Genomic DNA, 27,642 nt, shown 5'->3' with positions numbered 1-27,642 from the left:
CATGATTATCTGCATCGTTTCTGAATGACTGTCCTAGATTTCTAGGTTTCTCCTTTTCCGATTCGCAAAGCATATAGGGATAATATTGTCCATCACATTTACAATTAAACAGAGTATGTTTTTTGGATATTTGCGTATACTTTGACACTTTTATCAATATTACAGTCTACATATTCAAAACCTAGTTAGTATCTGCAATTGTTATGCAATTTGGATGTACACCAGCTTACAAATAACATTATAAGAATGTTAAGAAATGTTTAAAAGGGTACCAGAAAGCTTGACCTGTAAAGCTACTGAAACTTTTCTGTAAAAAGGTGTCATAATAATGAATTGATTCACAAAGTTATTATAATGTTTCTGACGCAATGTTCCCAGCTAGATGAATACTAACATTATGAAAACTCTAAACATAAATTCCCAAAACAAGACATGTTTACATTAAATACACGTTAAATAAACGTTAAAAAATATTACGTTAAATAAAATGTCTTTCAGAAAACTTGACAACTGGTCGTTAATTGTAATGTTGAAAAATGTTAATTGTATGTTGTAATGTTAATTGTAATGTAAAAAAAAAAAACTTTCTACTACCCAAAAATTGTTAGCTGGGACCCTGGGTTTTAGTAAATCAGCGACAATATCAACAGTTACAACAAACCACAGCTACTGCCATCAGCTACTGCCTTCTAAAACCAATCATACTAAATCACACTCTGATATGTGCTACAGAGAGCGCCATGAGCAAGCACCAGGAGTGAGGATCTCCAGAACTCATATTAATGACCCTCTTCCTCTGTTTCATACGGATTAGCATGTCTGTTTCTCTTTCCTCTCCAGCGGCCACAGAGCAGTGTGCTGATCTCAGGAAGCATTAAGATGCAGACAGAGTGTATGGTCAAATTTAATCATAAACGATATTAAATATAATTTCCTCTGAAAGCTATCACCTGTGTGTAGAATAATGGATGTGTTTTTAAATGCTCTTAAGGTGGAAGCCTTTAAGGAGAAGCCTTTTTTTGTCTTCACCATCATCTATTAAGGGATGTCTTAATGTTTGCATGTTTTTGCTCTGGGTAACTGTCCTCTAGTTGTCACACAGCCAGGGAAGTAGGCTTTGGAACATAGTGTTTTGATTGTAAGACACTCTCTGGCCCCAGTCCACTGAGCCCATTCACAATCAATACAAGACGACGATGCTGTAATTCATGTGGTATTATTGCTGGAGCTGCATTTAAAAAAGGCTCTACAGAAGAAGCTTAGACTGTACAGATCTTCTGCCACCTCCTAGGAGAATTGGGTGATTTAGGTCTAGGTCTTGGAATGGTTTGGGCTTGCAGGTAAAAGCCTCCAAAAGGTTTTGTCAGGGATTAGATGACATGTTTTTTGTAATAGTTAGATGGTCATCATAGCATTGTTGTTGCTGTCTGTAAGAGTAAGTTACCATTATATCCTAATAAGATCCATGAATCATTTTTGTCTGCTTTAGTGGACCTAAAGGTCAACTTATACAATCGATTAAATCCTCAATAAGGCATCTGGACTATCAAATGAGAACTCAACTGTGGGGATTTGACCAATGAAGACCAGGAACTTTCTTTCGAATGTACAACCCTCACAGCTTTCACATTTTATATTTTGTTTCTGTTGTTAATAATTAACCCTGTTATGTTCGTCAGAACCAGCAATGGTGTTCCCAAGTCATACTGACCCTTCACATGTTTAATTATCCAAAAGATTTCTAAAAAATCCTAACAAGCAGTGTAAATATTTAATTACTAACTCCACTGCTAACTTTTATTAATATAATTCATATTTAGTGCAATAGTGTTTCTTACTTCTAACAGGTAATGGTTTAATTAGGATAATTCACTCGTTAAAAAAAAAAAATACATGTTCAACCTTTTTTTAATGTTTCCCTACTTTATTACTTTTAAAAGACCAACATATAAAACATTAATTTTACATAACCTTGAAACGTAACATTGCAATTTTGTTTTAGTTTTAGTTTTTGCAGGGGGTGGTTGAGAATATATGGGATGAACCATTTTATATTATATGTTGATTACACTAATTAAGGCAAGCAGAAGAAGTTTCATACTGGAAAAAAGACTTTTAACTATTTTTTTTTAACTTCTGTGAGGCTGAAAGTAGTTTTTTAAGGTTTTTGGAAATGTGTTCTTATGTTTTAGTTTTTTATGTTTTCTATGAATATAAAAAAGGAACATTACCATTTATTTTCATTCAAATAAAAATGTATACAATATCTAATAGATTAGACCTTTTTTTGTTAACTATTAAAGACTTCTTTTAATTTTAAAGCTTTATGTTGTTCATATCCATTTTTTACCTTTTTGTATCTCAGTGGTTAATGAACAGAGCTGTGTGGAAACAGTTAAACCCCCTTTTTTGTGTCGAATCACACAGTCAAGTAACAAACCATTTAGTGGTCTTTATTTTAGAGACTTTACCACATTCTTTCTTACTACTACAACAACTTTATTTATAACCAGCTGTCTTATGGCTGGCCCTATCATCAGGAGATCTCAGATGATGCCAAAGACATTTACAGTCAGGAGTCAAAGAAAATATAACTGACCTGACTTTCTCTAGGCGCTCATTATTCTCTCAGGATTGTGACCAAAACAGGTGTCTGTTAGCTTCTATAAAACCTTCCCAACCACATTCAACACTATCATCATCCAATAATGTGGCATTACCCTGCAAAATTTATAAAGAAATTTTCACATTTTTTGTGTAGAGCCACATGTACAAGCCACAACCCATTTAGCAACTTTGAGTATTTTAAGCACTTAACCACATGCTGTCTGACTACACTCATACAACTTTCCTCACTCTCCTTAAATTCACGACTGTCAAGATGATGGGGCAGGTTGACCCAGGCAGAATAAATTATGTGAATGATTTCCTTTATAGTAATCCCTCAGCCTTAAGCTATAAACTCTAAAATAATGAAGGCAGTTATTGAGCTTTAATAACAAAACCTCGCAGGATGTTGAACAGAAGAAGGTCATGCTTCCTGAAGCCGGTGAGCGACTGTGCAACTTCCTGAGATCCCTCTTTCTCTTTTTTTTGATACAAAAAGGCCCTCGGCAGCAATAAAACTCAAATTAAATAACGGCACTGTCGAGGCCACCCAGCCGAGCCCCCTGCAGGCCCTGTGTGGTCTGTCTGCACATCAGTCTGATAGTAGTCGACCTACAGAGAGGAAACCTCGTGTCTGTGCTAGACTGTCCCTTTCCAATGGAATGCTAACCTTGCCTTACACATGTCCACAGAGCACTGTGCTCGCATTTAAGGTGATTCATGAGTGGCACCGGCTGACGGAGCCATAAACAGCTATATTTCCAGCACGGGGCAGGCAGTGAGCCCGGGGTTTTATTATTGTTATGACTTGGTGGGGATGCTTTCGCGTCTCTGAAGTCGGCAGGCCCTTTTATGGGGCCGTGGTTCACACTCAATAAACCTTATTTCCACCGCGCCCTCTGTGTGTGCATAACTCTAAAAGTAGATACTAAAAATGATTCCGACTTCAACTTTTAAAAACCCACCACAAAGATCTGACACAGATGACAGTGTAATATTAGCTTAAGCTGCTCCAAGATTGTCTCAAGATCTTCCAGAGTCCCATCCACAGTTTAATGATGAAATTGTCTCGGGCTCGCACTTTGTATTCAAAAACAAATCTCACTAAGTGTTTTTATTGTCAAGGCTAAAGTTAGTAAGTTCTACATTCAGAATTTTGCCCATATCACAAACCAAGTGGCCCAGCTGTCTAAGCGCTGACCCTATTATTTAGAGGTTGCCAGTGGTGCCACATATATACACGGCACGGGAGTCCCAAAGAACATGAGTTTTCTGCCTCTCTCTGGGACGGTAAGATGGCCCTCTCCCACCCTTCAATCACTTGAGATTTTAGCCAGCATTCGTGTCTGTTAGCTGCTATAAAACGATTAGTTAGTTAGTTAGTGCCAATCTTCTACAATCACATTTACCTCCATAGTGAGGTTGCCGTAAAAAGGCAATTTTAAAAGATGCTTCATGTGCCTAAAAGTAAGCATGTGTTAGCCTTCACTCTCACAGAAATGGTGGGTTGTGCAATGTGGAGAGTCCAAGCTGGTAGATGGTAACTGAAAGTGAAAGATAAAGCTCCCCAACTCTTATTATAAAGCTCCCCAACTTTGGGCCTCAGACATAGTCTCAATCTTAAAGTACAGACTAAAAACTTAGTTAAACTTAAAGTTTAGCTTTTGGTAATCAATGATTTTCCCTTTAGATAAGGCTAAAGACCCAGATGTTCATGGACATAGGGAATTGTGGTAAACTAAATGCTGGTGTTGTTCTCCCACTGCACACAGTCACTCAGGTTTGTGGACGGTAGAGTGGGTGGATGCCGGTGTTTCATGGTGCCTCCGTGTCTATGTTACCTTCTGGCTCTCTGCCTTTAGTTAGGCTGTTTTATTCAGATCTACAGGAGTCATAAGCCACACTCTGTTGCACATAAATCCAGTCAGAACTAATTCCATCTTTCTGCCTTCCTCAGAGTTACTGACTGCCCACCTGTCCAGCCTGACACTGATTGATGTTCGACCGTAGGGATCTCCTGTCCCCTCTCCGGCCAGACTCATGAAAGTCTCTGGCAGTCAGGCCTTCCTGTTTCCCACCACAGATCAGCTGCTCACAGTTTTTGAGTTGCTCACTCTCCACTAGCGATTATTTTGAAGTTTACATGAACTCTAGGACTTTTTTTAACCTTCTCCACTGCTGGTGTCACTATTCACCTGTATATGTAAGACATATGTGAATGTATAATGACTTGAATTGAATAGAAGAGGATGGGTCCCCCTTATTATATATTAGCCTTGATAGTACATGTTTGGTACCTTGTAACTCCTACACTGTAAACCCAGAAGTAGTTTGAACTCAAATAAATTAAGTCTGTTTTACATCAAATTGGAGATTTCTAAACAATACTCAACTATTTTGAGTTAGTTGAGTATTTGTGGGCACGTATACATTCAAACTGAGATCTTTGAGTTGAACCAACTTATAACTACTGAGTTTATTCTGTTGCCATTAACAGCTTCTTTTCCATTGGCTTCTGTCACAATCTATTTGCATACTGGGTGTGTCCAACAGTTTCTGACAGACACTCACCATCAGTGTGTAGTGATTCACCCGGGGCTACATTAGGTAAACTCGTAGATCACATATTATGATTAAATACTTGGTCTCTGTGTTGTTGGCTGTAGAACAAGCATCATTTACTGAGCTGCAGTAACTCTGTGTTCTCACTGTGCTCTCAGTACTTTCAATTCTTTACTGTTTTCTTTCATCTACTTTTCTATGAGTATTTAAAAAAATAGTTAAATGAAACCAGAAAAAAGACTAAATACAAGTTAAGGAAAATATTAATGCTAAATATATATATATATATGTGTATGTATTTTGTACTTAAAAATTACATGAACTTAAAATTTATTAGGTAATCGGTTACAACAAAAGTTTTGAGTTTAGTCAACTTATCAGGTTTTACAGTGTAAAGTTTCTTCTTTCTCCAGCTCTGAGGGAGTTTTTCTTTACTCACTGGGGGTTCTGTGTTGTAAGTTTAATGTTTTTCTGTTCATTTTCTGTTCTGCTACTACATTTCTACTACAGGCTGCTTTGGGACATCAGTGCTAAAAGTTGATTAAAGAAAGAAGAAAAAAAGGGAATGGGGATTTCATTGTTATAGTGAACAGCAATGTTAAAAAGCTGACAAGTTGTCAAATTAATATTTCTGTACTACAAGCAGTTCTATGATGATATTAAAGATGGTATTAAAATATGTATTAAATATTGCAGCAATTTATTATATTATGTTTTTGGCCTACACAGCAAAAGTTAATTTAACATGTTTACTATAAATGAACAATTTGAGGGTTCAATTCTACCACAGTGTTAAATTGACAGTGTTAATTTGCTGTGTATGCTCTTAAAAAGGGATAGTAGCTTTTGCTTTTTTATGTTAGTAAGTTTTTTTAATATATAGTGGTAAAAAAAAGAGACAATGAGAACAAAGAACCTTTTGTGTTAATCTTTTTTCTTTAAGTTACGATGCTAAAACTATTTTTAAGACGATCTGTCCTTAAACTTTTAATAAAGCGTAAAACTATCAAAAATTTCCCCATATTGTGCTCAGCCCTGCTTTCAAAAAAGATTCAGAGAGAAGGAAACAAGCAGTGGGATTTGCTTTCCTGAAATTCAGTCTCCCTCTTTGTTGAAGGTCTGATGTCATCTTCTAACCACAATCGTGCAGAAATCTTGTCTCTGCTTCTCTCTCCTGGAACCAATTTCCTGATTAGTAAACGTAACTGATCTTCCCCGCGCTTCAATCGTCAACAGAGCCTGACTGTGCTCACTGCTGATAGCATTCATACTCTATGGGCCCTGGTGCTCCACTAAAATAGATGTCATACCAACCCCCAAAACACACACACACACACAAAGCCCTAACTGCCCTTTAGTCTCAGGAAACAATGTTCCAGCTACAAAAATATCAAGGAGAAACAGGACTTCTGTGGACATTATGAAGGTTTTCTCGTGGACATAAGTCATAAGGGATTGCCAGTTATGTAAATAAATATATGTTCGTACGTTTACATAAAACTTGCATAAAACTTGCATCTTGGTCCATTCCTGCTGCTCTGCTATACATCTATTACAATGCAAGAGGTTTTTCTTTGTCAGTAGTGCATTGCATCATGGTATACATTGAAAATTGTATGTATATTGTATGAATATTAATCTAAATCTACACAGATGTCCCTCATGAAAACTGTGTATTTGCAGTAATCTTAGGTTTCCAATATTTTAAACAGCGTAGTTAGCAGCAGCACTAGCCATGGTTAGCAGCAGTTACCTCTACTAAATACATATATAACATTTAAAGCATAATATAAAGTAACAAAGAAGACATACCAAATACCAAAAAATTAAAAACATCAATTTTATGGTGGAATTATAATTATATTGCTACAATATAATCCTATTGTAATAACATATGTCTTGTGGAAAGATTTTGTGATGTTATTATTCACAAAGTACATAATATGTCAAAGCGCAATTCAGTACTTTATAATGCAACCAAAAATGTTTACAATAGCAGTTTTTTATTTTTAGCATTTTAATTCTGTATATTGCCCTAATCTAACATTCTAGCATCATGTGTGCATACTGGTAACACCATTACATTCAATCTACCTCCAACACAATCAAACCAATCAAATCAGAACGTATGGTTACTTCTTATTTATTTTAATGCCCAGAAAAATGCTTTTTTAGATCACTGGTTTGTAAAAAAACATTTATTAGCAACACTTTATGTGAATATTTTTACTGAACCAAGAAGTGGCTCTTCTATGGCTCAGATCCAAAATGTGTGTATGTGAGTTAGATAGAGCACCCAAACTTCATTATTCATCACCATCTCTTTTATCTCTAATGATGAATAACTTTCAAAAGGTCATCCTCGTGGCTACGGCGGCACCTTTCAAGCAGTGAAAGTATTACTTTCTAGCAGCAACAGTCTAGACAAACACTTTGATGCTGAGCTTTATAAGAACAGTTACAAAAAGATGGAGACCATATCTGAATGAAAGCATTCAACCTGAACACCAGAAAGAACAAAGTGATATTAGAAAAGCATTAGCCAGTACTAACTGCCTATGCTCTTTCTAAAAACAGATCTGAAAGACACTAAGGAATATGCTTTAATGAATAACATCAAAGAATAAATCACACAGCTATATTTCTTCAAGTAAATATTGGTAACGATTTATTTCCCACTGAAAAACATCACATTTGTCAACTTGACTGTTATCTTAGAGGTTTTTTATGTTATTTTATTGGAAAGTCATTTCATGAATTATCTTAACTTTAGATTAGTTGTTTGTGATATTAACAATACATTGAATCACTATTTCATAGAAATCTACATTAAACCAGGAATATAATTGTATGGCATTGTTTAAATTTACTTTGTGGCTGCAAACATGCTCTTATTTGTTGTGGGTGTACTTCACTGATTTTCAAATGTTGTTTATTTTACGTTACACCCAAAACACACCTATGATTAATTAAGAGAATTAGTACATGCCTTTCGAGTGTTTCAAGCCGCACAAGGCATAGTTTTCCTGTCACTACAATAGAAAAGACACGCAGACATGTTCTAAATCAAGCTGCACGGGGTGCGGTTGACATCTCGCCTATAGATTGCTAAAATAGGGCCCCTATTGCTAATTGTGCTTAAGATGCTCAAACGACTAGATTTAATTTTCAAGAAATTTCAAACCTGTGTGGAAATCTTGGGAAATTACTGTGAAAATCACATTACTGAACCATTCATACTGCATTTACAGTTGCCATGGGAATTTCTTCCCCTTCTTTTTCAGTGTGCAGCCACTTTTCATTTACAGTCAAATCAGCCGTGTACAAAGTTATTCATTTTTAGGAGATATTTCACAGAAAATGACATACAGGACAACGCAGTTGCAAGAAGAAATCCAAAAACAGGAATTTCCAAAAGAAGGTGGAAACATCTACTCTAAGATGGAGATGATGTGGAGTTGATCAAAAAAACAATAAAAGGAAACAATAAAAGAACATCAGATCAAATCAAACAGCATTGCTCTCCAAACAGTGGATAAACAACCCTTCAGACATCAACATCATTGAAAATGTTAAATGTATTACTTGTAATGTGGGTGGTACATATGGTATCCGCTTAATCTTGTGACAAAGTCACAGAGGTCATGTTAAAATCAGTACTGAATAGGGGTGGGAGAAAATATCAATATCATGAAATATCACATTGTTTTTGTTTGCAATACCCTATCAATACACAGCGTCAAATATCAGTGTTTTTACTGGACTACAGGCACTCTAAACTCCCTAAGACTCACCCCCAATTGTATTTACTAAAGTTACTGCCTAATTATTCCACAGGGGATAATTAACAGTGGTGTGAAGTAAGACCCTTCTAACCCTTCAGAGAAGGGGTGACAATGGTTGCATGTAAATCATTACATAATATTTAATCAGAAAATATATACTATAGTTATTGTAAACTATAAGCATATATTTTATAAATTAACTAAAATAAAAAACAGAAACTAATTCAAAGCATTAGTCTGCGTTTTTCAGTTACTATAGGACTCTTATTTGACTGACAGCTGTTCTAACCAAACAAAACTTTTAAAAATGGCTTCTGCTAATTTTGAGAAGGGTGTAGTAATGAGTCTGTTAGCAAAGTCATAGGACAATCTAACCAATCAGATGAATGATTTTCACTACAGGGGTGGGGGGGTTGCAGAAGGGATACCCACTATATTAACTGCAAGCCACTGATAATTAATAAACCTGAGGTGAATAATACTGGTTGGCAAATTCTGTTGAACTGACATCAATAAATCAATAATCCCTGGTATTTGCTTATTTAGGAGTATTTTATCCTCTTCAGAAACACACACACGTGATATCATGAAATAGAGTAAAGAATTGTCTTGTCGATATTTTGAGTATTAAAGAATCACAGTATTGGTAAATCCTTATCATCATGGGCAACGTATAGTGATAATATTATATCTTGAATTTTGTTAAAGTAGATTCTGCAGATACTTATGCCTGTAGCATAAGCACAACAAAGCAGCTTACAGGATACATGGAGAAAGAGTGATAGAGAGTTGGTAGATTAATAAATGATGTTTTAATGATATAAATATAGCCTCTGTCTTAGTTTTGGGGGACCATCTCTCTTCATTTCTCCTTCTGTCTCTTTTGTTTTATTAAAGCATTCAGCATACTGATGGATCACACTCTGTGCTTTATTAGTGCTGGGCATTGTTGTTGTTCCAATCAGTCTCATTTAATATATTCAGGGCTGCCAGGCAAGAAAAGGGTCTAATGCACCTGATGAATCAGCAGTGAATAGAACAGCGTCATTTAAAACGAACAGGCGTGAATAGCAGCCTCAATAATACAAAATAAGTGCTGCCCCTCTCCATTAGCAGAAGCATGTGATCAAACACAGGGGAAAGGAATGCAATAACTACAACTAATAAATAGAAACAAGTCACTTTAATTTAATATCTAGTGGCATCAAATTTCAAAGGTAATATACAGTATGCCAGACATGATAAAGCATTAGATATTTATGTTTGTGTGTGAGTCATGAATGTCTTAGCTTTGCAAGAATAATGGTGCTACTTTATTTACTTATTTACTAATGTCAAATTGTAGATGTTGTGTGTTTTACTCATGTCACCGTGTCTGAGAGGTGATCTACAGCTTATTAGTAAACGACAAAGAATGCTAGATAAAAAACATTTAAAATGCATTTAAAACAAAAAAAAATTAACCACACCTTTAAAGAGTAAATGTGTTACATTCAGTAGTCCAGTAGTTTTTGGCATGTTGGACATACAGTACACAGTTAAAACAATAGATAAGACAATATCTAGAGTAAGAATTTGAATATCAAAAAAGAATGGCATAAAAAATATAAAAAAAACTGCTCAGAATGTCACACAATCATGAAGTTAATTATGAATCATAAGTTCAAGAGAAACGTGATGAGACTCTATTGACTGTCATCATTACTTCCATTCACATGTATTTCAGTGAACACTCATACCTGATTTCCCCACTCCAGCTCTTCCAAAAACCGCCAGTTTCACCTCTGGGCTCTTTGCCATGACGACGGAAGCTAATTCAGCACAAAGACTCGATCACAGAGTGGACAGGTATCAGTGCGTTGTCGCTGCAACTTCATTGGTTCATCTCCGCCTCCACATTTGTGGGCAGGCTCTCCTAAAAACCCAGAGACACAAAGAACAGATCATTTATACATGCCAGAGTGGGGAACAGTGATGGTCAGATATAGCTTTCCTGTATGATTTATTATAATGTGTTAAAACAGTTTGGATGCAAAAGACATTTCAAATTCTGGGCCCTATTTGAGGAATCTTAAGACTCACCATCAACCACAAACCATGCAGTTTGATTTAGGGATGTCCATGTTTCTTTTCTATTGTAATGCCAGGAAAAGTACAATTATTACATGTGAAAAGGCATATAATAATTCTCTTAATTAATCATGGGTGTGTTTTTGGCATAATGTGAAATAAACCAATCAGTGTGTCACTTCTCATTCTCTTTAAGATTCAGGTGAGCTCTGAAGTTGGCAGATTGCTATTTTTTAGTGGCGCAGCAACCTGGACATAACCAACGCTTCCATCTATACACCAGACACCTAACATCAGAAAAATTTGACCGTTTCTGACGCAACAGGCCACCCAACTTCTGGTACAAGCAGTTGTCATCTCACGTCTCGACTACTGCAATGCCCTGCTAACTGGCCTCCCGGCCTGCGTAATAAAACCACTCCAAATGATCCAGAACGCAGCAGCACGTCTGGTCTTCAACCAGCCAAAACGGGCACATGTCACCCCGCTGCTCATTGAGCTCCACTTGCTACCAGTTGATGCTCGTATCAAATTCAAAGCTCTTACAATCACCTACAAGGTGATGACAGAACAGCTCCTTCCTACCTGCACTGATCACTCCTGAAGGCTTACGCCACCTCCCGGCCGCTGCGCTCCTCCAATGAACGTCGCCTCGCTTTACCAAACAAACATTTACACTAAGCAATCCAGACTGTTCTCATACAGAGTTCCCCAATGGTGGAACAAACTACCTTCCACTACCAGATCAGGAGAATCTCTCACTATCTTTAAGAAACTCCTGAAGACAGAGCTCTTCAAAGAGCACTTACTCTCCTAACACCTCTAACACACTAACTACTTCTAACCTCATTTCCTTCTTCCTCTCCTCTACTCCTCTATCCCATTATTTCCCTTTGACCTCCTTTAGGCCCTATCTAAAGATGCCCTTTAACTTCTATTACTTTTTTACTTCACTATTGTAAGTGGCTTTGGACAAAAGCGTCAAATGTAATGTAATGTAATGTAATTTACCTGAACAACTTTACATGGAATTTCTACATGGAATCATTGCAGCAGGGAGGGCGCGGAGACGGACATAATTGCGAGTTTAAGAAAATTAAGAAAACCAAACAAGAAACCAAATAATAAACACAAAGTACAAAAACTAACAAGCAGGAAACAAACTAGGAACACCAGTACTAACTAGAAACGAGAAACAAAACTAGCAACAATGACAGACGTAAAGACATAAAATAACCGACAAAAAAACAGGAAACTCAGGGCTATAAATACACACACAAGGCAGGAAAGAAAACAGGGAACACCTGGGGGGAGGTAACGAGTATTCAGAGCCACAGATGAAACACAGGTTAATGCACTAGACAGACTGTCACTCCAGCCGTGCCTCATTCTGCCTCTCAGCTCACTCCTGGTGAGCCGGGGGAGCGCTGTGGGAGCAAAAAAAACTACAATCCCCAGAACTGTATGAACTACAAACACGATGATGTCACCAACCACATGCTGCAGCACTGTGATACTTCACCTGAGTGGTAACTCGATTCACCTGGTGATTCCCCTATTTAAGGATGCCAACTTCCTATGTTCCCTGACGTGTATTGCCCTTTGTGCATACAACACGCTATTTCTTGCATTATATTCTGTTTTGTGCTGTGTATCGACCCCTTTTGTGTTTTTGGACTTTTTGGATTATCCTCTGATATTGTACTTTTTTGGTTTTTATCGCTGCCTAGACTCTGTTACGTCTCGGCCTATCCTCTGATGTTATTGGTTGCCTGGTTTTCTGGTATGTTGTAGCCTCTAGTCCTTATTGTTTGTGTATATAACTGTAAATAGTGTAAATAAACTCCCTTTAGCACTATATCCGCACTTGTCTCTGTCTTGCCTGGCCCTTCTGACACAGGGGCAGATGGAGGAGATAAACAAACAGGAGGGCAATAAAAACACAGAGACAGAACGGGACATGGAAGAGGGCCAGGACATGACACATGCAATATAATTATCATCTTATAATGAAGCTTTTTTGACAAAAATTTATAAAATAACTTCAAAACTTATATTATTATTGTCTAAGTAAAACCAGGCAGTCATCAGGCAGTCATCTGGTGCCAGTCACCAGATTTCAGTAGTACAGATGGTCCAGCCACTATACAATAACGGCAAAACATAAAACTGAGCTGACAGTCTAAAAACCAAAGAACCCAAAATATACTGGCCAACAAAGTCAAAAGAGTGAAAAAAGGACTCAGAATTACAGAAATGACAGAATTAATCATTTGTTGTTGACCACCAAACTGAAGAATCTGAGTTCTTCTCATGTGCGATCGACAAATGGATTATGTTGGAAGCAGATCATTCACTGTTTCTATTAGTGATAACAACATTAGCATCATGTCTCACGGTCGGTCACTCAGCGTGGGCATGGTGCGTGGATGTGTGCATATGTGTATGCATGAGGGAGGGACGCTCACTAAATTATTCATTCAGAAGCAAGACAAACAGATTCAGGCGCTAAATACATTTTCGCACAAATTTCTATTTAATTGAAGATTAATTCCTTATGGGTTTATGTTAACATTATGCCAGATCAATAACACTGCCACCAACAAACTATTTTCCTCAGAACAGCCATTTATCTAAAGCTGTGAAGGAATGAATAGAAAATGTATGACTGGTAACATTGTTTTTTTGAGCTGCCCAACAAACCTGCTGTCCACAGACTTGGCCTAACTTGAGTAGCATCCATCAATGAAAGCATTGTTCCTTTCATGAAATTATGACTCAATCAGAAGTGAGTAAAAATATGACTAAACAGTTTGAGACAAAGCTGGTTAACCCTTACAAGATCAAGACCAGTTTTCAGGTTTTAGCTTAATAAAAATTAAACAAATAATTTTCTTAGTGGGGAGAGACAAATTTGTTCAGCTTCATATTTATTTTACTTTACAGCTATGAAGGGCTTGGGAGAAATAACCAGTGACCAACAAAGCCTATTTTTTACCCTATAAAGCACAAATAAAACCTTTTATTTTTCTCAAAAATCTTCAGTGTGCCTTATAATCTAGTGCACCTAATGTATAAATTTCTAACCCCAGCTAGCACTGCTGGAACAGCATTAGCATTATCTGCTAACCGTGCTAGGGACTAGAGGTGAGTAGTATCAGCCTGTAGCTGCTGCTGAACCCGACTAGCACTGCTGGAGCAACATTTGCATTAGCCACTAACCACAGCGCTAGCTCTTTCGCCGTTCAGAGGTGAGTATTATCAGCCTGTAGCTTGCTGCTAACCCTGGGCAGCACTGCTGGGGCAGCATTAGCATTATCCGCTAACCGTACTAAGCGCTAGCTCTTTCACTATTTAGAGGTATAGTCAGCCTGTAGTATGCTGCTAACCCCAGCTAGCACTGCTGAAGCAGCATTAGTCACTAATCACGCTGAGCTAACTGCATTAAGTGCTAACTCTTTCACAGTTCAGAGAGTAGTATATCGGAGTGTAACCTGCGTGTTTACCATGTTAAAACAAGCTATGTGGGACAAACCGCGAGCTAATATCACCCAGGCTTACCGGAACACAGTAAGTTAATGCGAAATACAAAAAAATCTGTTGACTTTGTTTCTAAAATGTTTTAATTAAATATTTATTAATTGCCCTAAAAAAGTAATTACATTATTCTGTTATTATATTATCATTATATGCCCACTTTATATTCCCACTTTAGAGATCCAATCTGAATAGAGACACTGTGGTCGGCATCAGGAAGAATATCACATATTCAGGTGATAAACACTCCACCCCTACTGCAAAATCTACAGGAACTGAGTGAATATGGGATACATTATTGCAGGAGAACAATAGCATGTTGTGTTGGGGCCTGACCCCATACTAAGAAACGGGCTAACCTTTAGCTTGCTTCTGAATAGTATTTCTGTGTACAGCTATTTTTTGATGAAAAGTGGACTACTTAGTATATTAAAAATAAAATTTTTGTAGTGTGTCTACTGTCTTATAAATATTTTGACTGAACTCCCAGTAATTTGACTTTCTTAATAGTCATCAGCCAGCTGTAATTGGACAATTTAAGATGTTGCAGTAGTTTCATTATTAATGCCCATATTTTTTTCTGCTTGTTTCCTATGGAAAAACACTGTCAGTCGCCATTTTCCACAGTAGTTATAGGAATCAAATTGTTGAATGGTGTTCTTCAACCCTGTTCCTGGACGTCTTTGTTCCTGTAGACTTCAGCTCAAAGCCTAGTGGAGCTCACCAGATTATTCTAAGTACTGCATTCAAAAGCACTTGATTGGATGAAAGAAGTGGGTTATAGTGAGACCTGCTGGACTCAAGGTCTCCAGAAGTGGGATGGTGACTGTCTAAAGTTTGTAAAAGCTTCCTCAGAGGAAGCTATTCAATTAAATGGATTAACTACTTTTTGACCATTTCCCTCTATTTTACTATTAGCATTTTAACAGCAGTTTTTCATTACCAATTTACAAATATTTCACTATTATTTTAACATTATTATTATTATTATTATTATTATTATTATTATTATTATTATTATAGTTTTTTTGCTTTTATCAATACCATTTTACTACATACACTGAACAAGCATAAACATTATCACCACCTCCTAGTTTCTACAGCCATAATACAGACCTTCTGTTTCTCTGCATACTTAATTATCCTCCTTTCACTCTGTTCTTTAATGGTCAGAACCACACAGAACCACAATTCTCAGTACTGCAGTGACACTGGTATGGTAGTGATGTGTTAGTCTGTGTTGTGCTGGTATGACTGTATCAGAAACAGCAGTGCTGCTGGAGTTTTTAAACACTGTGTTGACTCACTGTTCTCCACTCTATTAGAGATTCCTATGTAGCTGCTTTACCTTGTAAATAGAAAGTCAGAGACAGAAGCTCATCTGTTGCTGCACAGTTTGTGTTGGTTATTCTCTAGTCTAGTCCTTCATTAGTGGTCAACATGACACTGTCCACAGGACGCTGCCCACAAGAAATTACAGAACTACAAGGTGCTTCTGTTCACTTAGTGGAGCTAAAAACATGTAGGTTATAATAATGGTACGGTTGATCAGTGATTTTTTTTTGCCGCTATTGTACCGTTATCAATGGATGTTGGACCTTCAGGATCTCATGTCCCCTGTTCTGGCAAACTGATGGACGTTTCTGGAAGCAAGCCTTCCCCATCACCTACCACAGTTCAGCTATCCATCATCAAGTTTTTGCAACATGCCTTTAGTTTTGTTTACTGACTGCATTCAATTTTGCATGAACTGCTTTCATTACCGGTAAGAATGTATAAAGACACTTTAAAATTAATTTAAAAGCCGTTTGACCAGTGGTAGGATGGTCCCCCCTTATATGTGAGTCTTAATCCTCCCAAGGTTTCCTCCTCCTGCAGCTCTGGAAAGTTTTTCCTTGCCTCCGTGCTCACTGGGGTCCTTTATTATATGTTCAGTGTTTTATCTAATCATTTGTTTTGTAAAGTTGCTTTGTGACAACATCAGTTTTAAAATAGTGTATTTGCCACTATTTTCATGCAAAAACAATGAAAATGATCTCATCATCTCAACAGGCAGTGTAAAACGTGTATGTGTTGCACATGGCAATAACAAAATTCTACAAGCCTCAGAGCTTAGAGCATCAACAGCAGTGAAGTGAGTCATGTGGTTTAGCCATGAGTAAATATTGTGTAGTACTACCCTGCATCCCCCAACCCCCAAGGCAGGGGAGAAGAGAGGCTGGAACACTTTCAGCACTGTGCTGCTAAGATTTCAGTCCCATATAGATTCAAGAGTGCCCAAAGTGTGTTCTCCTTCACAGCAGTTTCTGTAGCAGACTCAGGCTGGATGTACAGAGTGAAGAAGCTGATTCATCTTATCGCTGCTTTCAGAAACTGAAAGGTGTATATTAGATTCAGAGTGAAGGTAGAGAAAGCTCTCCTTGTTATTACCACCCTCTCTTGTCACTACTCTAAAGTGCTGCATCACAGAAGCCAAGGAGAGGTGGCCTCTCAAACTGGAATTCCATGCGAATATAGAGCTTTCAAAATGTGGTGTGTCCATCAATCCACTTTGGCACAGCTAGCTGTAGGAGCTCCATTAGATTTTTTGCTATAAAGAGCTCATGAGTCAGGAGCTGCTGCTGCACCTCAAAAGAAGGGGAGTGAAAGGCTTGAGAGGAACAGAAATAGAATCTTGTATCCTACTTAAACCCATTCTAAGAGACCATCAGCTGATTCATCTTCTTGCCCATGCCACATCACCTGCTATTACTGACATGTTCGCATGGCATTGTAATCTCTGTGTTCTGACTGGTTGCTTCATAAAGCTAGTTTCACAAAATTAAGGAAGTCGCAGGTGCTGACATTTCCAAGTTCAAGAGGAAACAAACTAGCAATTAACTGCTTCTAGTTCAAATGTATTTCTACAACTATACATATTAATGTAGGAATTCAGGAGTTGTTGTACCATGAAAGTGTCAAGGCCCAGAGCTGCAGCATACACAATATCTGACTGTATTGTAAGAACTTTGTTTATTACTATAAAAATACAAACAAAAAGGCTGCATGGAATAAAAATAGTCAAGTTCTTGGTCACATGTGGGAATTTTTCTCTGTTTTTAGAAGATGGCTGTACATCAGTATCTTTAATGTTGTGTTACTGTGAATGAATGCATTCAATGAAGACTGGATGAATCAAACACAAACATAGAAACTGATTTGTTTTAATATGTCTTGGGAATGATTTAGTAGAATGTTCAGTCACCACAGAAACAAACATTTTCGCACTATAAGGCGAACCGTATTAAGGAGCGTTATTTTTTAAATTAAACAAGTGCTGCATGTTAATCTACACAGATTTCTTTCCTGAAAACTGTTTATTTGGATGAGTAAAGCATTTCCATTAATCTACAGTAAACTTATATTACCATATTTCCACTAAGGCTGACCAGGCAGTGCTACACTGAGGAACCCATAGTGTTTCGGTAACCCAGGGTGATATTAGCTAGCGGTTCTTCCCACATAGCTTGTTTTAACACTGGAAACAGAAGGGTAAAGTCCGACAGTTAGCGGGTAAAGATAATGCTGCTCCAGCAGTGCTAGCCGGGGTTAGGAGCAGGCTTAAGGCCGGTAATACTCATCTCTAAACGGTCAAAGAGCTAGCACTTAACACAGTTAGCAGCTAATGCTAAAACTACTCTAGCCTTGAGTCTTGGTGCTGGAAAGGTAAATTATAGAACAAAACAGTAACGTTGCACTTAGTCCAAAAACAAGTATTTTTATGATGAAGACTAGTTCAGATACAAATACTATTGAGTCAAAGACAGGTCCATGTCTTTGACTCAGGCCTGAATAGTAGAGCACAAAAGGCCAGCACAAACAACACAAACCAATGTTCTTCAAAACGATAAAAGCCCCCCCCCCTCCCCTGTGTGTGAATGTGCCTGTGTTCCATCTGACATGTCATAGAACAGGAGAAAGAGATGAATTGCTTCAATAAAAGCGGTGATGGATGAAGCTAAGTGCCCGTTAAGTGGTCTCAGAGGGACACGCGCCGACAAATGAAACACATCTGGAAGAATTGAGGGGATCCTGCAGCGAGGCTGAAGTCACTCATACACTAATACACTCACATGAACCCTGGCCACTTCTTTACGTGTTCAGGGTTGTGTTTGAGTGTGTAGTTCCCCAGTGTTTGGTGTGAATTGCTCTAGTCTAGAGAAACTACAGAGTCAGATTGGTTCACTGTGGGGATGATATTAACCAGATGTTGAGTCCCTCTAAAAGTTACGTCACACAACATTATTACATCAAATGCTTATTAATACACTGCCCGAATCCTTTTGTTTACAGCAGGTTAAAGCATGAGAAGGTTATCGAAATCCAGACCACTGTATATCGCTATTTTACCTCAAACCACTACATTTACACTTCAGTGATCAAAACAATCAGCAGCTTTTCATAGAGTGTATCAGACACAGCCGTGCTGCTGGAGTTTTTAAACATGGTGTTTACTCACTGTTCTCTCTATTAGACAACATACCTACATAGCTGCACCACCTTGAAGATGTAAAGTCAGAAACAGAAGCTCTTCTGTGCAGCACAGTTTAGGGTAGTCATCCTCAAGTCCTTCATTATGTAACATGAACAGATGTAACAGGACACTGTCCACAGGACACTGCCTAGAGCAGGGGTGTCCAAACTACGGCCCGCGGACCATTTGTGGCCCGTTTCCTTTTTTGGAGCGAGGTATTTTAGAAATAGAATAAAAGTTGGCCCGCTGTTAAGCAGGTTTTTATAATGTGAGATTCAAATTTGAACGCTAGGTGTCAGAAACGGGCCAAAGAGTCTAAAAGCAGAGAGGGTGCGCATTTCTAGCGCAGAAAAACAGGACAAAAGAGTCTAAAAGCGGAGAGGGTGCACATTTCTAGCTTAGAAAAACGGGGCAAAGAGTCTAAAAACAGAGAGGGTGCGCATTTTTAGCGCAGAAAAACTGGCCAAAGAGTCTAAAAACGGAGAGAGTGTGCATTTCTAGCACAGAAAACGGGCAAAAGAGTCTAAAAGCGGAGAGGGTGCACATTTCTAGCGCAAAAAAACAGGCCAAAGAGTCTAAAAGTGGAAAGAGTGCGCATTTCTAGCGCAGAAAAACGGGCCAAAGAGTCTAAAAGCGGAGAGACTGCGCATTTCTAGCGCAGAAAAACGGGCCAAAGGGTCTAAAAGCGGAGAGAGTGCACATTTCTAGCGCAGAAACACAGTGCAAAAGAGTCTAAAAGCGGAGAGGGTGCGCATTTCTAGAGCAGAAAAACGGGCCAAAGAGTCTAAAAGCGGAAAGGGTGCGCAATTCTAGCACAGAAAAACGGGCCAAAGAGTCTAAAAGCGGAGAGACTGCGCATTTCTAGCGCAGAAAAACAGTGCAAAAGAGTCTAAAAGCGGAGAGGGTGCACATTTCTAGCGCAGAAAAACAGTGCAAAAGAGTCTAAAAGCGGAGAGGGTGCGCATTTCTAGAGCAGAAAAAAGGGCCAAAGAGTCTAAAAGCGGAGAGGATGTGCAATTCTAGCGCAGAAAAACGGGCCAAAGAGTCTAAAAGCGGAAAGAGTGCGCATTTCTAGCGCAGAAAAACGGGCCAAAGAGTCTAAAAGCGGAGAGAGTGCACATTTCTAGCGCAGAAAAACAGTGCAAAAGAGTCTAAAAGCGGAGAGGGTGCACATTTCTAGAGCAGAAAAACGGGCCAAAGAGTCTAAAAGCGGAGAGGGTGCGCAATTCTAGCACAGAAAAACGGGCCAAAGAGTCTAAAAGCGGAGAGACTGCACATTTCTAGCGCAGGAAAGCGGGCCAAAGAGTCTAAAAGCAGAGAGGGTGCGCATTTCTAGCGCAGAAAAACAGGCCAAAGAGTCTAAAAGCAGAGAGACTGCGCATTTCTAGCGCAGAAAACAGGCCAAAGAGTCTAAAATCGGAGAGGGTGCGCATTTCTAGCGCAGAAAAACAGGCCAAAGAGTCTAAAAGCGGAGAGGGTGCGCATTTAAAAGTTTAATATTAAGAGAATAAAAGTTGGCCCGCTGTTAAGCAGGTTTTTATAATGTGAGATTCAAAGTTTGAACGCTAGGTGTCAGAAACGGCCCAAAGAGTCTAAAAGCAGAGAGGGTGCTCATTTCTAGTGCAGAAAAATGGGGCAAAGAGTCTAAAAACGGAGAGGGTGCACATTTTTAGCGCAGAAAAAACGTGCAAAAGAGTCTAAAAGCGGAGAGGGTGCACATTTCTAGCGCAAAAAAACAAGCCAAAAAGTCTAAAAGAGGAAAGAGTGCGCATTTCTAGCGCAGAAAAACGGGCCAAAGAGTCTAAAAGCAGAGAGGGAGCGCATTTCTAGCGCAGAAAAACGGGCCAAAGAGTCTAAAAGCGGAGAGCGTGCGCATTTCTAGAGCAGAAAAACGGGGCAAAAGAGTTTAAAAGCGGAGAGACTGAGCATTTCTAGAGCAGAAAAACGGGCCAAAGAGTCTAAAAGCTGAGAGAGTGCGCAGTTCTAGCGCAGAAAAACGGGCCAAAGAGTCTAAAAGCGGAGAGTGTGCGCATTTCTAGCGCAGAAAAACGGGCCAAAGAAGAGAGACATCATGAAATGAAACATCAATTTGAAAAATCTTAGTTTACACAACACTGTCAAAGATAAAGATAGTAAGTCAAGTAAAATGGTGTGTAAATGAAATAATCAGGAAAAAAAGTATTATTTAAAGTGGTATATTTCATTATTTGTTTTATTACAGTGACTTCAAATATATTTCTCCTTCTGGCCCCCAACAAAAAAAGTTTGGACACCCCTGGCCTAGAGGATGCTGCCCACAGGGTGCTGTTTACTATTCTCAGTCCAGGAGTGACTCTGAGGTGTGTAAAACAAGACAAATCTTGGAGGAAACCTTATTAATTCCACAGCTGTAGAAACAATCCAAACAAGATTGTATTTCTAGAACATCATAAAATTATTTTATACTGATCAACTATATATACCTAGTGGATTAGGCAAAGAATGGACATGTCTGGTGTCAACGTTTTGTGTTTTACTTGTGCACTAGCGCTACAAGGCAAACAAACACGGATATCTATAGAATTAAAAGGTTACACAAATATAGAGCTGTCTTACACACAGTGAAAGTTTTTTTTTTAATGTTCACAGTTATACTGTGTCCTTAACCACACTGCCATTCTGTATCACCTTATCACCTTATTGAAAACCTGTATATGGTTTAAATGTATGGTTTGGTAAAGTGTGTAGGCATTTACATATTTACAAAAAAATTCTAGATTTTTCCCAAAGTAGTCCTTTAAAAGCCAAAATGCACAACACAAATAGCTGGGTGAACAGTGAGAGAACTGACAGAGGTTGCTTTCTTTTCTGATCTGCACAACTAGGTGAGCCAGAAGGATAATATTAGCATGCAACTTACATAGCGTGCCTTTAACCCTGTTGGAGTACATTCATCTCAGCAGCAGTTCACTGAATTCTGATAAAGCCACCGTGGTCACCATCACTAAAGGCTTCAAGGACATCATCCTGATTCGTACAAATAGAATCTGAGACATAGAAGATTTCCAGGAAGCAAGAGGATGAAAGAGAAAAAAATAACATCCATCCAGGACGACGGACACACCTCCTAATGACAATGTTTGTATGTATGTAAAAATCCACTTTTACTTAAGATTCTGAATTGAAAACACTTATTTTGACTAGAAGGGTCAGGCTCATAATTTTTATGGCCATCTACTGTACACCTTGGTGCAATCATCCCCCTCTATCAGCCCAATGTTAACCAGGGCAGCTGTCTGTTAGCTGATGCACCAGAATTCACAGTTAGTGCTCTTCTCCAAGCACAATTAACTCTATAATGATATTGCATAAGCTGAGGTGTTTTTTCTTTTGACTCAAGGAAAGCATACACAAGCTTTCGCTGCCCCAGCACTGTTAGTATTATGTGAAAGAGGAGGTCCTAGCTAGTGACCAGGAACTGGCAAGAAGAAGCTTGGTAAAAAAATTACAAAGCAAAATGGCAGGGTGCAGTGGTTCCTCCCAATTACAGACCAAAGTAGGGTGGAGACTGGAAAGCTCCAATACATGCCACAAATACAGAGGTGCCCAAATTACAACCCTAAAGTCTGAGGCACTGAAGGACAACACAGTATTGGTCATTCACCTTTACTCTGAAACAGTGGGTTCTAAACTTTTTAAACCACATAACATCCTGATTTAACTAAAATTGCATCTTAAACCAATAAACCCTAGGCTATTTATTTAGCTCTTGATTATGATGCAAAACCTGTTGTGAATTACTTTGTAACTGCTAGGTTTAGCATACCTTGTGGAGTTCCACAGGTTCTACCCTAAGGCCAATGAAACTGATGTTAATAATTAGAGAAGCTTTAATTTTGTTATGTAAATGCATCATATTTATTAAGGTCATCCAGGGTACCACTGGCCTAAAACATACCTTTTACAAAATAACCAGCAGGCAGCATGTACATGCCATGTACCGCACTCTTTTTGCATCACTAGATATTCCCACAACATGAACACGGCCACTTTTCAAAATGTATTAAACACATTGTGAAAGTGATGAATTACGAATTAAATCAAAAGAGAGTAAGCAAATCCGCTCCAAAGACTAAATTCTTTCACCCAGTACAACTCTATTTTCTCAGTTCTAGATGCTACAAATAGTCCTTATCCCATTCTGACTTACCTGAAAGTACTGAATCATAAATCAAATAGAGCGTGAGCTAATTGTATTGTTATGATGCTAATCTAAAGGTGGACTAAATTCGACTAAATGTATAAAAATGGAGCACACAATTTAGACAAAATCTGTCCAAATATTTCCAAACACTGAATTCAGTTACCAAGTACGGCACAACTTTCCCAGTTTTAGATGTTATAGTTAGTGCTTGTTCTATCCTGATTAAACTGAGAGAAGTGAATCATGTATCAAGTTGAAGCTGAATGCATTGTTACACTTCTAATCTAGAGATGGACTCAATCTGACATGATCTAAAATGTAGCCCACAAAACCCTCTGGTTCTCCTGTCACCTGTCTGGCCAGACACTGATGGAAGTTTTTGGAAGTCAAGCTTCCCTGTCACCTGCCAACATTACATTTTCTGTCACAGTCCAGTTTAAGCCACCTGTCTCGAACTAGTTGCTCACTAGCCACTACTGACTGGACTGAAATTGACATGGGCTCTTACTAGCATTTTTTTCTGATTTAACTGAGAGTACTGAATCAAGAACTAAAATAAAATGTGGATTTGAGTGTATTTTTACAACTCTAATCTAAAGATGGTCTAAATCTGACATGAATGGAGGCCACATTTTAGACTTGGTGCTGTCCCAAAAACAATGAAGTCACCTTGTAAAACTCTTTAACACTTCCTCAGCTCTAAATGCAGCTACAGCCAGTCCTTATTCCAGACTGATTTAATATAACACAGCCCATTTTGGGGCTGCATTCTGAAGGTATTGTTATGCCGCTAATATAATGGTGGACTAAATCTAGCATTAACAAAAATAGAGGCCACATTTTAGACTGGTCCTGGAACAAAGCTCTAAACACTAAATTCAGTCACCAAGTACAACTCTGCTTTCCCAGATCTAAATGCCACAGCTAGTTCTTATTCCAGCCTGATTTACCTAAAAGTATTAAATTTTGAATCAATCTAATCTAAAGGTGGACTAAGTTCAGTCACTAAGTACTACTCCACGTTCCCAGTTTTGGATGTTATAACTAGTGCTTGTTCTATCCTGATTAAATTTAGACAGGTGAATCATGAGTCAAATCGAAGTTATACCTGAGCGTATCGTTACACTTCTAATCTAACATGATCCAAAATGTAGCCTACAAAACCCTCAGGTTCTCCTGTCACCTGTCTTGGCAGACACTAATGCAAGTTTTTGGAAGTCAAGCTTCCCTGTCACCTGCCAACGTTTCTGAATCATTAATTAAAATGAAGGTGGTCTTGACTGTATAATTACATGCCTAATCTAAAAATGGACTAAATCTGACATGATCAAAAATGGAGCCCACATTTAGACTGGTGCTGTCCCAAAAATCTTGAAACACTGAATTCAGTCACCTTAAAAAAGCTCTTTTACACTTTCTCAGCTCTGGATGCAGCTACAGCCAGATTTAATGCAAGACAGCCCACCTTGGGACTGCATTCAGTTCTTGATTTATTCCTGAGAGTGAATTTCACTGTAAACTACTGGAGATTACTTCTAAAGTGAGAAAATGAATGAACAGTAGAGCCCCAGGAGGTCGCTAAGACACAGTGGAGCTGAGCTGTGAGGAATGCAGGTCCTGTCCTGGTGGCTGAAAGCTCTGACACTGACACACTGGTTTGTTGTTGTTGTCACTGGGAGAGGGCAGTGACGTGGGCAGCCGTGCGTCAGCGGCATAAAACACGACAATAGCAGCAGAACACCGTTTAACAGCCAGGAAAACCCGCGGTAAATCAGCGTGACAGGAATAAAGACGCGGTGCCGCTCGGTTATCAATGCCTGACTTTGCTAGCGGTCAAGGTGACGCGGTGCCTGTAAATGTGTGTGTAAAACTGCGGAACTCTCGTTAGTGAAACAGTCTTACCTGTGTAATATCCGCCCCCGCGCGCTGCAGTCCGCGAGCCGCTGCTGCTGCTGGAGATGCTGCTGCTGCGGGCTGGGGATCCTCCAGATGTGCCGGCGCGCCGCTGACCGCCGATACGCTCTGGAGAGCCTGGCGCAGTAAAACCCGCCTCTTCTGTGCAGGCATTGGCTAACAGCGAGCGAGGGTAAATCGCGAGCCAATCGTGCCAGAGGACGATGGGCGCCTCTGGTCAGCGCAGAGAGGAGAGCAATGTCGGAAAAGTGGTGGGTCTAAAAATATAATACCCCACCTGTACTGAGGCTAAAATCCCGCATCCCCCCACGCAGCAGTAAGCGGCGGTACGCAGCGCCCTCTGTTAGACTCTTACTGCAACACAGCCACTATTTTACACCCAAAACATGTTTTATTTTGTGCAGAAATTGTTTATAAAAATATGACAATTATTGTGACAAATTTACACACAAATTTACACCCAAAACATGTTTTATTTTGTGCAGAAATTGTTTATAAAAATATGACAATTATTAGTGAAAAGGACCAGTGGCGAATCTAGGAATTTTCTGAGTAAGGGGCGTCAAGGGGCCACAATATTCATAGAGGGACCAAGTATTTTTATATTATATTATATATATTTTTTATTTTGTGCCAAACGTTTAACACACAAACAAAAAATTAATCTGCAATTAAAAAGGTAGAAATCGAAAGAAAAGTTGAATGCAGAAAAAATAAATGAAATATGTAATTTTGGTTACTTTATTGTTCCTTTTAGTCATTAAAAATATTATTTGCATTTCTATTTTGCTTTATTTTTGTGATTTTTTTATATTGTGCATTTTGCTGCTAATGTCTTAATAATGACTGCAATTTTTTATTATTTTTTTGTGTGAGACTTTTGCCACAAAATGAACTCTATGCATTTTACTGTGCACAGACAAAACACTCTCAAACACAATATCCAGCATTTTATTTTTATTACTTTATTATTATTTTATTATTCCTTTTTTATTAACTTTTTTACAAATAATATGAAAACATCTGTCCTGCATAGGCTTTAAACACACTGGACATTCCTATTTATCCACCCGTAATCTGATCATCGCTCTTGGGTAAATAACAGATGAGTGAGAGCACAGGGGCACTTCAGGGGGCAAATCAGATTTCAGCTGGCTCCTTGCTTAAATCTGGAAGAATCAAACACCGGACGTAAGAGAAAACAACACTTCACTAAATATGTTATAAACATTTTATTTGAAGAGGTGGAAAAGAACCAAGCAGTGTTGTCTTATTAAGCCAGAGAAAGCCTCACAAATGCAAAATGGGACCAAATTGCTAACAGTCTCAGTGCATGCAATAGTTTTAAAAGAAGTGGCACTGAGGTCTGAACCGATGAACTGGTGCAGGGCAACTGCTGACAGTGCCCCCAGGGGCGCAGATGGAAATTTTGAACTGGGGGGGACCACGCTGTAAAATCATATATATATATATATATATATATATATATATATATATATATATATATATATATATATATATATATATATATATATGCTGCAATAAACTTTAGAATATTGTTATATGTTATTGTTTTTTGTTTCTTCATTGCTACAGCCTATAGGCAAGACCAGGAAGACAATGTTAACATTTTACATCTTATAATTTCAGTTAACAGCGACTGCTTACTAAAATAACATCATAATAACATCATACATAAAATCAATGGAAAGAGCCGCTGCATGCCTCGGTGCATGCCGGCTTGCGTTGCGTTTAACGCAGCGGCTCAACTTTATTCAAATAAATCCGGCCGCCGCACTGTGTCCAGTCCAGCCAATCAGGGAAAAGCAGGCTGCGTCCAGCCAATGAGGGAAGAGCAGGCTGCGTCTTCACACACACACACACAAGCCTCTTACACACACACACACACACACAGAACAGGCGCCTTTCAACGACAGAAGAGAAGCAGAAAGCGGCAGAATATGGATTTATAGAGCTATAGGTTACAGTGAGGTTGGTAAAAAAAATAAAAATATTAAACTTATGACTGTCTACTTCTGTTGCTTCATTTTAATTCAAAAACGAGCAAGGAGATCCAGCGCAGCGGATTGCGTTGAAAAAAAGTGCCAGTGGACACGTACCGTAAGGAGCTGGTAACTGCCTGTGTCTGTAGTCTACAGGCAGTTACCAGCTCCTTAGAACCCCGGACTTGAGAAGGTGCGTTAAATTTACATTGGAACTGGAACACGGAGCTCCGAACAATGTAACCTCTGAACTGAACGCTTCCTAGTTTAAAAACGAGGGCATTGTGGAACACAGAATTCCACAAACGTACAGTTAATTAAATTAAAACCCCAACGTTTATGCTTGTAGATGCTAGATTTCGGATGAGGTCACTATAACGTCCCCAGTGCCATCTGCGCCCATGAGTGCCCCTCACCTCAGAGTAGGAAAGGTTCTTGGCCATGTTGGGCCCAACTGTAACAGAAGAA

At 38.7% G+C, this 27,642-nt stretch overlaps 1 protein-coding gene across 1 annotated transcript in view; it reads right to left on the bottom strand.

Moving 5' to 3' along the window:
* Positions 1 to 25,254, bottom strand: part of rerg (RAS-like, estrogen-regulated, growth inhibitor) — a 108,737-nt gene extending 83,483 nt beyond the window's left edge. Inside the window, exons 1-2 of the mRNA XM_015607512.3 lie at positions 25,160 to 25,254; positions 10,694 to 10,869 (exon numbers count right to left, since the gene is read on the bottom strand). Coding sequence (XP_015462998.2) covers positions 10,694 to 10,754 — 61 coding nt within the window. The 5' untranslated portion in view covers positions 10,755 to 10,869; positions 25,160 to 25,254. The remainder of the gene's footprint in view (positions 1 to 10,693; positions 10,870 to 25,159) is intronic.
* Between the last annotated feature and the right edge of the window lie 2,388 nt (positions 25,255 to 27,642).

This window comes from Astyanax mexicanus, chromosome 2, assembly GCF_023375975.1.
Source record: "Astyanax mexicanus isolate ESR-SI-001 chromosome 2, AstMex3_surface, whole genome shotgun sequence".
NCBI lineage: Eukaryota > Metazoa > Chordata > Actinopteri > Characiformes > Acestrorhamphidae > Astyanax > Astyanax mexicanus.
Note: the sequence above shows the minus strand (reverse complement) of the source record. Positions and strands in the feature narration are given on the sequence as shown.